The following is a 14,740-nucleotide window of genomic DNA, read 5'->3' on the forward strand; positions in this document are numbered from 1 at the left end:
TATTTCAGTATGAATTTCAGTCTGCCTTTTTTCTCAACATATTTTGAGGATATATCTACGCTGTTATGTGTATTAGTAGTTCATCTTTTTGTATTGCTGAGAAGTATATTATCACCTGTGGATAGTTTAATAGTACTGAGTTTTTTAGTACTTGATTTATTTCTCTCTTTATTTAGGTCTTGCTGTTTCAGCAGTGTTTTATAGTTTTCTCTGTGGAGCTTTTAAGAAATTTTTAGTTGTTCCTAAGGAATTCATGGATTTTGATAACTTATTGTGAATAGAATTAAATTTTTTTCAGTATTTTGCTACTATTGCAGCCAGTTTGCATATGTTGAAATTGCACACTTGCAGCCTTGCTAGTTTAATTTCACTATTCATTTTGGTGGAATTTCCTGTTGATGAGTACAGTAGTAGATCACGTTTGTGAATAAAGGCACAACTTTCTTGCCTTTTTTCTACTGGCTAGAACCCAGTATAGTGTTGAACACAACTAGTGAGAGTATTCCTCTTTGCCATGTTCCCAGTACTTCATTAGAAAGTGTTTTGTGTTTCACCAATAATTATGATATTAGCTCTAAATTATTTTCGATGTCTTTTATGAAATAGAGAAGTTTCTGCCTGTTCTTAGTATGCTGAGAATTATGATTGCTATTTTAATAATGTGCTATCATTCATTTTGTCACGTTAATTTTATATCTATTGATATGATCATATGGTTTTCTTTATTATTCTGTAAATATGGTATATTACATTAATTTCATGTATTAAGCTAGTATTGTATTCTTGAGAAAAACTACACTTGATTGTGATACATTACTTCTTCAGGTGTTGCTGATTAGATTTGATCATATTGTATTAATGGTTTTGTATTTTTGTCTTCAGGGGATATAGTCTTGCAAGTGTCTTTGTCAGGTTTTCATAAATTCCTTCCTACTGCTTGCTTGCTTTGGGTTTAGTTTGTTCTTTTTTCTAATTCCTTAAGCTACAAAGTTAGAGTATTGGTTTGAAATGTCTTTTATCTAACATAGGCATTTAAAACTATAAATTTTCCTCTAAACTGTACTTTCATTGCATTCCTCAAATTTTTATTACTTTTTGAGACTTCTTTGATCCAGTTGTTATTTAGAAGTATGTTGCTTAATCTTCAGATACTTGAGGTATCTTTCTGTTATTGATTTCTAGTTTAATTATTTTGTTTTCTGTCAACACTCCTTGTACAATTTCCATTCTTTTAAGATGAGAGCATGCCTCAGAACATCATCTGTATTAGTAAATGTTCTTTTGGAGTTTGGCAAAACTGTTTATGCTAGTGATGTTGGTGTATTTTCTCTATTGATTCAATAACTTGGACTTTTATATAATAGCTTATTGCATAAATATATTTACAACTAAAAATAAATAGCTTTCATTGAATATTTATGCAACACAGTAATTATGTTCAAATTAAAATACGTAAGTCTCCAAGTTGTTCCTGACAGGCAGAGAATATAATACAGTCAACTGCTAGGACATTTCTTACACAACAGTTACTGTCAGCCTTAGCAAAGGATCTATTGTCAACACTGTGTGACCGATACCCTCTCTTCTTCATCCCTGACATATTACGTAAATGGTGGTGCCTGATTTCAAGGAAATATAAAGATGTTCCTTCACACAAAATACTAAAAATGGTAATTTTTGTTTATATGACAGGATAATATATTACTCTATTACAGTGCTTTAATTTGGCTATAAATTATTGATAGACAAATATCTTTAAAGATAATGCATAGTGACAAGTTTAGCTTTATCATGAAGAATGGATGGAATTATTGTAATGAATTTAGTTTATGTTTTGCTTTTGTATTTCAAATGTTTTTTGTGTGCTATGGTCTTATCTATGAAAAAAAGACTGGTAAAATCAGAAGACTTAGTATTTTCTTTACCCATTTACTACTTTTGCTACTAATCTGACTTGTAATTCTTCATTTCTTCCATTTTTCTGTTTATCCCTTTCTCTCTTTCTGACCATTCTCCGCTTTAGCTTTGTAAATGCTTTGTATTCTTTGGGGGATTAAACTGGAAGGGTTACTGTGTGTACCTTTTATAGAAGTAGCCACTGAGTTGAACTAGGGTTGGAATAGGTTTTTTTTGGTTTGTTTTTAATATAATGATGGCTTTCTGTTACTCCCAATCTGGCCTTAGCTAGAGATTCCTCTATTAAGATGCTGGCATTTTGACTGCCTACCCAGCTAATGCTTTCATTTATTTGCCTATTTAGAGTTAGGATAATGACCTTGACTTGTTTTTGTGTTCTAGCCTGAAAGAATAGACCCTAGTGCATCTCGACAAGGCTATGATGTCCGCTCTGATGTCTGGAGTTTGGGGATCACATTGGTATGTTTATATTTACTCAACCTTGTCATAGTAGTGCAGTGTAATAGTAAGAAATTTAGAGGTGAAACATACAGAGAAAGAATAATGAGAAAGCTACTAATTTGCAACAGGCAAGCACAAGTAAACTTTTCCTTACTTATGGACTATGTGAAATTTTGGTTCTATTTAAAAAGTATCTGTGTTAGTTTGGGCTACTTTAACAGAGTATTATAAGCTGAGTAGCTTATCAAGAACAAAAATTTTTATTACAGTTCGGGAGACTGGGAAGTCCAAGTCTGAGGCACTGACAGGTTTACTGTCCAGTGAGCCACTTCTTATTTCAAAGATGACTGTCTTATTATTGTGTCCCCCCATGGCAAATGGGCTAAGGGACCTATCTGGAGTCTTTGTTGGAAGGGCACTAATCCCATTCACAAGGGCTCTGTCTTCATGACCTACTCACTTTTCTTAAGCCCCACTTCCTAATACCATCAAAATATAAATTTTAAGGAGACACATGCAGTCTTGAGCAATATCTTTATGTGGTTATTTCTCTTTTCCAGATTTTATTTTCTTGTGGTTGCTGTTCTATTAGACTTTACTGAGATTTTTCTGATTTTGGATAGCTTCTTTAGTTTATTCTACATTTTATGTGAATTTTCTGCCTCAGGTGGAACTATGCTGTGAGGTAGGATGCCTAAACCTTTTCCTTCCATTTTCCTCCATTTTTTATTTGAGCCAAAGACCTCATAATCCAGGCATAGAGGTTCAGAACTATGAGCTTTTTTGGGTAACTTTATTAAAGAATCTCTGATCATAGATGTTATGTGGTTTTAGAATCCTGTTCCTGTGATCAGAGTCACATACCCTTCTTATTTATTCTCGATGAGTAAAGTTGCCAGTCTAATGGATTCTCCATATTCAATTTAAGGCTAACAGTTCACCTCTGCAGAGAACTCTTTTTCCTTGTGGTCACATACTGTATATGAGTTCAACTGACTAAAGAAAAAGGATCCTGTAACTTGTCCCCAAAACTGTGGCAAGATCTATAGCTTTTAGCAGGGCAACTGTTTGTGTATACAGAATCTTATAATTCAGAAGTACTTATCTGTGACTTAAATAATTAAGTTTTAAAAGCAAGTGTGTACTTCTTGACAAAAATAAAATTTTGCTTTGTGAGTTTTTTGTTAACCCTCACCCTCACTCATGCTAGGGATCTAACCCAACATCTTGTGTGTTCTAGGCCTTGTGTGAGCTACACCCTCAGACTTGTGAAAGGTTTTAGCATATCATTTTCGTGGTTTTTTTGAGATGGGTCTTGATGTGTTGCCCATGCTGGGCTCAAACCCAGCTTCCTGCAGCCACAGCCTTCTGAATAGTTGCAATTATAGGTATGTGCCATCGTGCCCAGCTGTTACTGTAGAAATTTTTAAAAGCAAGTTTCTTGTAGTACCTTTAGGTAAACTTTATTGTTTAAAAGCAAGGTATTCAGTACTTAAAACTGTTTCATAATTTATTTTCCATAGGGATAATCTTAAAAAATTATGAAATGAATTTTTAAGATCCCAATTCCTTCACTTTACAATGTACAGCCTACTTTTCCTTTCTCATTAAATTCTGTTAAGAGTAAATTTAATGAAGTTATTTCTAATGCTATGAATAACCATAAGTTTTAGTCTTTCAAAACATCTGTAATTTTAACAAACTGTAGTCAGAAAAACGAATCTGTGTGTGTATTCGTGCACAACTTTTTGCTTTCCTGCACACACGTCCGTAAGTGGAGATAACAGTGAGCTGATGGATGTTCTTTTGGGAAGGACACTCTGAATCACTTTTTCTGAGATAGCCCACCACTGTTCATATGCCGTTTTCCTTTGTGCTAAGCTTGGAACCTCATCCTTGTATGTGTGCAAGTGGAGACAACAGTGAGCTAATGGATGGTCTTTTGAGAAGGAAACTGAATCAGTTCTCTGAAATAGTACCCTCCCCCAATATGTCATCTTCTGTATTAGGTTTGGGACCCCATCCTTGTATGTTAGTCGCTTGTCAGAGGTATAAAATGAGACTCATTATGCAGTGAGGTAGATTTAGATATATTTCTTTTTTTTCCCCCAGTAATAGGGATCAAACTCAGGACCTTGCACTTTTGAGGCAGGCGCAGTGTCACTGAGCTAAATCCCTGGCCCTAGATATATTTCTTAAGAGCACAATTCCCATGTTTTCATTGTTTTCAAAACTGGGGAAAAAAAGTGAGAATAATATTTTTGACCCTTGGTGAATCAGGACATATGTTTGTTAAATCTTCAGATTTTTAAAAAAATATCATTTAGAGATGCTGTCCTGATCCCTTAATTAGGAGGAAGGATTTGACCCTGACTTGATTTCTTCCATGGTAGTAAAATCTGCCTGTGGTTAAGTTGTTCTAACTAGAGTAGCTATAGAACAGGATTTGCATATTGTTTCCTTTGAGCCCAGATTGGGCTTTTGTTTGTTGAAAATTCTTTTACAGTACAAAGGAGTTTGACCACTCTTTTAGACCATAGCCTTCCATTCAGGGGACTAAATTATGTGGAATGTCTGTACTACACATGTTCTAAACAAAACCTTCCAGAATTTCCTGTACAAAGGAGTCAGAATGAAAGGTTGCCCTGGGTGTGCATTGTGAGGCATAGTTTGGGCTTAAATTGGTCTTTACCTTTAGTCCAATCCCTTGAATTTGGTTGATACATAGTTCTCCACATTATCTTAGCCTTCATGATTCTGAAGATTCCACCTCAGCATCATAAGATTTTTACAGAGTATTGCTTGGAGTTTACATTGTTGTCATAGCCATACCAATGAGTAGTAGTAAATAACACCTAGTGTATTTTGCCTTTTTTTTGTTGTTCTCTTTAGTACGAGTTGGCCACAGGCCGATTTCCTTATCCAAAGTGGAATAGTGTATTTGATCAACTAACACAAGTCGTGAAAGGAGATCCTCCACAGCTGAGTAATTCTGAGGAAAGGGAATTCTCCCCAAGTTTCATCAACTTTGTTAACTTGTGGTGAGTACTTGATTTGCAAATGCTCAAACAGCCGGCGTTGGAAACTAGGAGTTTACTTAATCTTAGCAGCATTGATACTTTATACAGGGGAAGGAAACCTTTTGTCTCATCTCCATGCCATCCAAGCTAGCATGCTGGATAACTGTGACTGCATAGAAGGCTTCAGTTAGCCTGGAGAGGCATCACCCTCTTATTCTACTACTCAGGTATTGGTGAAAAACAGCCGTGGGTGGTGGAGAAGCTGCTGCCTCCAGACTTTCAGTATCTTGTATAAGAAATACCAGGTTAAACCTCTAGGTGAGACTGATCATCCTAATTCTGATGTGATTCTCAAAAGGACATTTTAGCAGAATAACCTGGAAGTTTTTACTAAGTTAAGAACTTACCCTGTCAGACTTTCAGGGTTGGATGTCTGCTCTTGCAGGACATAGAACATGTTCAAGTGTATACAGTAAGGTCAGGCCCAAAGCTTAACTGGTAGCTCTTTGAAACGTCATTCCAAATGTGTGAACTTCACACCTGTTGATTTGTCTGTTTTTATTAACAGTTCTTCTTTCTTATGTGTATAAATGTGTAAGTGGCACCTTAGAATAACTGTATGCAAATGATAATATTGTCATGCTTTGTACTACTGATGCCTCTATTTAAGATCTTGTTTTATTATTTTTTAATGTAGTGCCAGAGACAAAACCCAAGACCTTATACATGCTAGGCAAGTGCTGTTCCACTGAGCCACATCTCCAGGCTCTGCAGTCTCTGTTTTAAATAGAACCTTTTTATTTAAAAGCTTATGTTTCATTTAGAACCATTATCACTTGAACACTTTTCTTACTCATTCTTTTTTTTTAATTAAGTTTATTGGTATATTTTAGGTATAAAACACAGTTATGTTCCTCATTGGGATCTTGTACCTTTACATGATGTATCTTAGTTCTTATTTTTTCCCCGTTTCCCTGCTCTCCCTTCACCCCCTCCACTCTTCCCTATTTACAAAGACTTTGTTTCCATTTTTTCCTTTTCTCGTATTTTTTATTTTCCCTTCTTTCCTTGCCCCTACCCTTCCCACTTCCCCTACTCCTTTAGACCTTGTTTCTCATAATTATTTTCTGCCAAGAATGCTTTCTCTGTACTCTGTCTTGATCTTACAAGATTTGTTTTTAGGATCTAACATTATCTTTTTCAAAAATTAGAAAACATTTTCTTGTTTCTAATTTTTGAGTCCCTTTCATTTTCTCTAACCAAATTTTCCTTTTGTGTTGGTCTTTTAGAGGGGAAAGGAATACATCAAGATTTTCTAGGTAGAAGGCCATATAAATGACTCAAATGGACTCTTTTTTCCTTTTTAAAAACAATCTTTTTATGGGCCGGGAATTTGGCTCAGTGGTTCCGGCACCTGCCTCACAAGCACAAGGTCCTGAGTTCAATCCCCGGTACCAAAAAAAAGAAAAAATCCTTTTTTTTACTAATTTGCACATGAAATTTGCAGTTTGTATAATTATGATTATTCTTTTTAATCCCATTTTATGAAATATTTGCTTAAAAGGATCTTGGTAAGTCATAGAGTGTAATATCTAATACTATCCCCTGTGAAACCACTGGTGCTGGTTTCTTTTTAATTCTTAGGTCTCTTTATTGAATTTCTTTTATTTAAGTGTAGTACTATGTTTTTCATTTCTGTTTCACTTGGTGCCAGAATAGATAACTGTTTTGAATTTCAATGTGCCATTGTCTTCCCTGGATAGGTTTATAGATACACCTTATTCCAATTCATATTAAGGTCTACAGTTGAAGGATATCTATTTCTCTGTTGTGCTTATATTAGCTTACCACATTTATACATCACTGTCACTATCCTTATCTTATAAATTGTCTGTCATCTCTTAACTTGGGCCATTTAGATTCTGACTGGTCCTTATGATTCAGTATTGTCTTGTTCCAAACGCTTTTCCCTTTTTTTTGGTACTGGAGATTGAACTCAGGTTCTTGCACTTGTGAGGCAGGTGGCGGAACCACTGAGTTAAATACCCGGCCCTGCTTTTCCTTTTTAGTAAAGCTGGGTTTTTGTTTTGTTTTGATTTTTGAGATAAAGTCTTGCTAAGTTGCCAAGGTTGGCCTCAAAATCCTGGGCTCAAGTGAGTCCCCCATCCCAGCTTCTTAAGCAGTAGCTGTGTAACCACATCTAGTTTAGGACTGTGTTAATGATGCATATATGATTATGTTAATTTGAATGTATTGGAAGCATTAACAAAATTATAATGCTTAACAAGGTGACATCACCTCCGAGAAGATGAAAGTTGACTTTTTTTTTTAAGTTGACTTTTATACAAATTAAAAATCTTAGATCATACATTGGTTTATAGCCCTCAAAGAGCTACAGAATATAAACAGATATGTGGTATATCTGTGGTATTTAATTTTCATAGTAATAAGGGACAGTGATGAAAACAAGTTTGGGAAACACTGTTCTAGAGACTTTCTTGTCCTTAAAATCATCTTAAGTTAACATGGATTTCAAAGCCCACTGTGAGCTAGATTCGGTTCATTACTCTATTTTTGTTTCTCAATATTTCTACCAAATTGAATTTCTTGTATCAATTAAAAGTTTATAGAGGATAACATGGGAGAATATTTTCATTATCTTTGGATAGATAAAAATTTCTGAAGCAGCATACAGCAACTCAGTGTAATAGAAAAGGTAAAATTGAATTTCATTACAATTAAGAATGTCTGTTGTTTAACAGGAAACACCAAATGCAATACCAAGCCATGTAGTGAGAGATCTTCCCTATATAGATATTTACCACAGACCCCCCCATTAAGTTTATTGATACATTTTAGGTATAAAATACAATTACGTACATCATTGGGATCTTGTACCATTACATGAGTATCTTGGTTCTTATTTCTTTCCCCTTCCCCTGCCCCTCCCATCACCCCCTCCACCCTTGCCTATTTTCAAAGACTTTGTTTCCATTTTTTTCCTTTTCCCTTCTTTCCTTTCCCCTACCCCTCCCACTTCCCCTGTTCCTTTAGACCTTCCTTTACTTCCTATTTCACAATATCAATTACACATTTTTAAAATTACAATATCAACATCTAGGAGACATTACCACAGATTTTACAGAATTTAAAAGGATACAGAAAGCATATTACAAAAATCTGTTTTGAAATAAATTTGACAACTTCTAAGAAATACCTTGGAAGACAAATTAATGAAACTAACTCTGGAGGAAACATAAAATTTGAATAGCACCTATTAAAGTATATTCCTAGCTTGAAAACCTACCTATATGACAACAACAGGCTCGTATACATTTTAACTGATAAATTATATCAAACATTTGAAGCAGAAAAAAAAAGGAACACTTCTCCCCTCATTTTAGGAACTCAACATTGTGCTAATCCTAAAACTGGATAAAGATAATAGAAGAAAAAAGTATAAACATAGATAAAAATTTGTTTAACAAAACAAAACTATTAGAAGGCAGATCTGGCAGTATGTGGAAAGTGGTTTTGTTATAGGGATGGCAGTGTTGGTTCAACATTGGAAGATCCACCCCCAAAGTCGTCATTTTCACAGAGGAAAGGAAAAAGCCATATGATCCTGTCAGTAGTTGGAGAAAAAGTATCGGACCAAATTCTACAGCTGTTCATGGTAAAAGCTATCAGGAGACTAGAAGTAGAACAGCACCTTCTCAACAGATTAAAGACATGTACTCCATACTTCCAGCAAAAACGCCTTATATGAATGGAGAAGATACAATGCTTTCTCCCTAAGGTGAGGAAGAAGGATAGATATGCCTACTCTTCATCTGTCCATTAAACTTTGAAACATAGGCCTAAACCAAAATAGTCTGGCAATAAAATGACATAATTAGGATAGGATTGGCAAGGTAGAAGCAAACTCTTTATATGTAGATGAAATGATCATCTACAGAGAAAATACTAAGACATCTCCAGGAGCCCTTAGAACTTATATTTGAATTTAGCAGGATTAGAAAACACAAGGTATATATAAAAATTCAGGTCTATGTATGCTTGCTATAAATGAAGAATTGGATATTGAAATTTAAAAGTTATGTAGGAGTACAAAGGACCTAGAAAAGTTAAAAGAAAAAGAAAAAAAAATAACAGTGTTGGAAGATGTTTAGTACCTAATTTTAAGAGACTTCTTCTAAAGCTACAGTAATCAAGGCAGTGTTGGTGTAAGGAAAGACATATAGATCATTTGAATAAAACAGAGAATCTAGAAATAGAACCACACATATATGGCCCACTGAGTTTTGAAAGATTATTTAACATTTTATAGAATATAAACTCAATTCAAGAGCCGAGGAAAAGATAGTGTTTTCAGCAAACGGCACTAGAACACCTGGTATCCATATATAAAAAATTAACCTCAACCCTTTATTTTCATGCATAAAAATAACTTGAAAGGATCTATGAACCTAAATATGAAAGCCTAAAAGTATAAAACTTTAAGAAGAAATTATAAGGGAAAATGTTTATGGATTCAGGGTAGGCAAGAACTACCTAGGATACAAAAAACATGATGTATTAAAGAAAAAAATGATAAATGAGATTCCATCAAAATTTAGAACTTTAAAATACATCATTAAAATGAAAAGTAGTCCTTAAACAGACCATATTTATAATTCATATAACCTATGACCAGAATATATAAAGAACTCTTACAGCTCACTAATAGACAACCCAATTACAAAGTAGACGCAAGATGATAAACAGCCAGTACAGCCCAAGGAAAGGTGTGTAACACTAGAATCAGAAAAATACTAATCAGTACAATGACAAGATTGAATTATGGACTCATTAGGGAGATGAAGTTACAAGTTTTAAAAGCCTTGTCATGACTTTTTCTTTTTGTTGGATTCTCCCCCTTTGCATTTAATTTGTCACACAAAACGGATTCATTCTGCTGGGCTTCCTGAGGTTGTAATCCTCATTGTCTTTTCCTAGGATATTGTCTAAAATTTTTTGGAGTGTTGGTTTGGTATTCATGAAGCTCCTGAGGTGCTCTTTATCATGAAAGTATCTTATTTCTCCATCAATTTTGAAAGATAGTTTTGCAGGATACATCAGTCTGGGTTGGAGTCTGTTTTCCTTTAGGGCTTGAAATACATCACTCCAAGCTCTTCTTGCCTTGAGGGTTTGCATTGAGAAGTCTGCTGTGATTCTGATGGGCTTTCCTTTGTACGTGATTTGTTTCTTTTCCCTCACTGCTTGTAGAATTTTGTTCTTCTGTTGGGTTTCTGGAATCCTAACTATTATATGTCTATGTGTAGATTTTTTTTGATCAAGGCTAGTTGGAGTCCTATATGCCTCACTTATCTGTATGTCAAGTTCTTTCCCCCTCCTTAGGAAGTTTTCTGCCATCACTTCTGTGAACAGTTTTTTTTATGTCACCTGCACTCTCATCTTTTTCTTCATTGAGTCCAATCAGTCTTATGTTATTCTTCTTGTCTAGCAGCTACTGGATTGCTTTCTTGTGGTCCCTTACAATTTTGAAGCAGTTTTTCTTTTCCTGGTCACTAATTGCAATCTTATCTTCTATATCTGAAATTCTATCCTCACATTGATTTATTCTGCTGTGCAGACTTTTGATAGAGTTCTTAATCTCCTGGAAATCTATTTGCATCTGTTTTATGGATTCCATTTGTTTCCTGTGTTGGGATTCCATCATGTTCCTCAGATCCTCTATTTTCTAATCTGTGTCCTCTCTAGATTTATTAATCATGTCTTGCACTATAGGCACAATCTTTGCTGTTATCTGAGTAATTATTTCTGATTTCATTTTTCCCAGATCCTCTTTGTTGCCTGTTCAGGGAGTCCAGGTGGTTGAGTATGAGATTGTTCCATCTCGTTTCTCTTTGAGGTTGCTGTAGGTGATCTGGAAGTCTATTTTTGAGGCTTGTTTACATGTCTTCTCATATCAATTGGGGAGGTGCTGCTGGTGCCCACAGGGCTCACCTCCTCTGCCCTAGGAGTGGTGGAATGGCAGCGGGGAGCCTCCTCCTGGGTGCTAGGATTGGCTCACCTTCCCTGCCCTAGGAGTCGTGGCTACCACAGACTCTTATACAGACTATATGAAACACTGTGTGCGTGCGTGTGTGTGTGTGTGTGTGTGTGTGTGTGTGTATGTGTGTATGTGTGTTTTGAGACGGGGTCTTGTATGTAGTCTACCTGGCCTTGAACTTTCTGTGTAGCTCAGGCTGACCTCCAACTTGGGGCAATTTTCCTGCCTCAGCCACTTGAGTTCTATGATTATAGTAATGTGCCACTACACTGAACTTTCAAAACACTTGTATTTAAAAAATTTTTTTTTTTGGTACCAGATATTGAACTCGGGACCTTGCGCTTGTGAGGCAGGTGGTGGAACCACTGAGCCATATCCCGGGCCCTACAAAACTCTTTTAAATATTAAAATGACAAGCAGAAATGAGAAAATACTTGAAAGACATTTAAAAAGATAATATTCAGACCCATAAGCATATTAAGGAATTGCTCGCTCAGCATTATTAGTCATCATGGAAAAACAAAGCTACAATGAAATGCTACTTCAGTCTTTCAAAATGACTATAGTTTGGCCGGAGATTTAGCTCAGTGGTTCTGGCACCAGCCTCGGCAGCGCAAGGTTCCAGGTTCAATCCCGGGTACCAAAAAATAAAGAAATAAAATGACTATAGTTTAAAAGACTGATAGTTCCAAGTATTAATAAGGATCTGAAGCACCAGATTATATAAATTTTACTTAAAATTATAGAAGTATAGATTAAATATACTCCATAATCCCACTTTCCAAGTCCATTTCAATACCCAATAAAAGCATGGACTTCAATACACTAAAAGACACATATATGAATTTTCAGAAAAACACAGTTGTCAAATTATAATGTACAGTTAGAGAACTCTATAAGACAGATTGTGTATTACTTTTACTATGTACATAATATCAGAAAAGATTGAACTTTGCTTACACTCAACAGCATGGAAAAATCTCACAAATGATGTTGAATGATAAAAGTAAGACATAAAATAATACGGTTTTATTTACACGAAAATTAAAACCAGACAAAACGAATATATGGTAATGGAACTCAGTATATTGTTTCCTTTTTAATTTTTTTTAGTTCTACATCTAGGAATTATGTTTTTGATTGTATCTTTGCCTCAGACAAAAATTTGCTTAAGGAAAAAGTCCTGAAGATGTGGTTCAAAGGAAGATCTTAGCTCACATCTTAAACTCCTGCCCACATTAACTTCTTTTTTGCAATTCCCTCACTAGGTTTTTTTAGAGGGTGGGGAATCTTTGTCTTTTTCCTGGGAAAGAACTCAAAGTTTTATATGTGAAGTTTTGTGAAATTATGTAGATTGAATTCAGGGATGGATTGACTGTTCCAGAATTTGTCACATCCAGAGGTAAAAAATGTCAAAAGCATGACATAAGACTTATAGACAACTCCCTGGCATGGGACATAACTTGGAAGAAAAAACAGCTTATGCGACATACAATGAAGAAGTAAATCTCAATCTCAGATATGTCTTAAGGAAATGTTTGTTAGATCCTACATATAGCTGGGATTCTGTGGCAGTAAAGATTAAGTATCTCTTATCTGCAATGCTTAGGACCAGAAATATTTCAGGTTTTCTATTTCTTCAGATCTTGGAATATTTGCATATGTACAGTGAGGTTTTTTGGGGGATAGAACCCAAGCCCAAACAAATTCATTTATGTTTCATATATGCCTTGTACACATTGCTAGAAGGTAATTTTATACAGTGTATTTAATAATTTATGCATAAAAAAGTTTCATGATGTGAAATTTTCCACTTGTAGCATATGTCAGCACTCAAAATGTTTTGGATTTTGGAGCATTTCAAATTTTCTAATTAGAGATGCTCAATATGCACTCATTCCTGCCTTACTCCTGGTAGGAAAGACCTTTAAAGAAAAACTCAGGTTTGCTGAAACCACCTTTAACAAAGATGCTTGTGTTGGTTGGGAAGGGAGCATAGTGCAAAGCTCTTAAAATAAATCTAGAAGACAGTCCCCTTTGCAAGTGATGATGTTGTAATAATTGCTCTCCACCTATTTCTCAGTCACCTAAATCAGTACCTGAAATCAGCTTAGGATATTTGATAAGCTTTGATGCCCTTTTGGGGATGAAGAAGTAAAGAAAATCACTGACAAATGAAAACAGTGGTTCAGAGAATTATACCAGAATGAAAGATTTGAACACGTACTTTCTTGTGAGATTGTCACTAGAACAGTCAGGGAAAAGTTATAAGAAAGGAGCAATTTGAATCAGGAAATGTCTTTGAATGGTAAACGTGATTTCTGAGTTGAATGGGGGAAAGTGTATGTTGGTACAAATTAGATTGGATATTGCTGTTAAAAAATTTATGAAGTAGGTAATACCCTTTAATCTTCCAGAAGCAAGGAATGAAAAGGTGAATGTAAGGCAGATGATAACAGACACAGAAGAAAAATTCAGGGGGTTTTATTTTACTGATAGTAAGCAGTAAAAGAATTAAAATAAAAATTGTTTTACTTGAAGGCAAAGCTGAATCCTTAAAATACCAGACCAAATGAACTGAAGACATTGAGTCATATGTAAATATTAGTTGAAAAGATAAAGACTTGACAAGCTTTAATTTAAAACATACACATAAAAATATACACATCCGTGTAAAAAAACCACATAAGACAATACCTGAAGAATAGAGAAATAGCTCTAAGAGGAACTATTTGGCCATTTCACACTATTTTGAAGGATTAGATATCTTTGCAGTACATCAGCATTTTAAAGTACCTTTTAAAATGTATCTGTTGTTATAAAACCAAAGAATTCATAGAACTACATAAAATAAAATATTATAGAAGAGAGTGTCAAAGTAAGTTTGAAAATTGTAATCCCATCTTAACGTGGGTTTGTTGTCTGATAATTACACTAACAGCAAAGTTACTACCAGCAGCAGTAATTGTTAGACACACACAGGTGTGCATATATATATTTAAAAATATTTGTACATAGACAATTTTACACTTACATATACATACATATATTTAACTGTGTAGTGTTCTGCCATGCAACTATGCCATGATTCAGTCAGTTCTTTACAGTAGGGCCTTGAGGTTTTTTCACATTTTCTTCTAATGATTCTAGGCTGTCTGATTTTGTGTGTGTTTTTCTGTGTTTAGCAGGTTATCTGCTTTGTTAACTTTGGGTCCAAAGGAAAATAAAAGTATTAGATTCACTGTAGTATTTTATTTGTTAAAAAAAATTGGTAGGGCTCGCAGGCAGCAGGAGGCTTCTGGGTAGA

At 34.9% G+C, this 14,740-nt stretch overlaps 1 protein-coding gene across 9 annotated transcripts in view; it reads left to right on the forward strand.

Annotated features, from left to right (window-relative positions):
• The window catches only part of Map2k4 (mitogen-activated protein kinase kinase 4), a 134,313-nt gene that overhangs the window by 109,817 nt on the left and 9,756 nt on the right, over positions 1–14,740 (forward strand). For all 9 annotated transcript variants that reach the window (XM_004857556.2, XM_087191845.1, XM_087191844.1 and 6 more), the window contains 2 exons: positions 2,299–2,376; positions 5,251–5,399. In XM_004857556.2, coding sequence (XP_004857613.1) covers positions 2,299–2,376; positions 5,251–5,399 — 227 coding nt within the window. The remainder of the gene's footprint in view (positions 1–2,298; positions 2,377–5,250; positions 5,400–14,740) is intronic.

The sequence above is a fragment of the Heterocephalus glaber genome, unplaced genomic scaffold (genome assembly GCF_053883595.1).
Source record: "Heterocephalus glaber isolate CG9 unplaced genomic scaffold, H.glaber_assembly_v1.0 deba00001564, whole genome shotgun sequence".
Taxonomy (NCBI): domain Eukaryota; kingdom Metazoa; phylum Chordata; class Mammalia; order Rodentia; family Bathyergidae; genus Heterocephalus; species Heterocephalus glaber.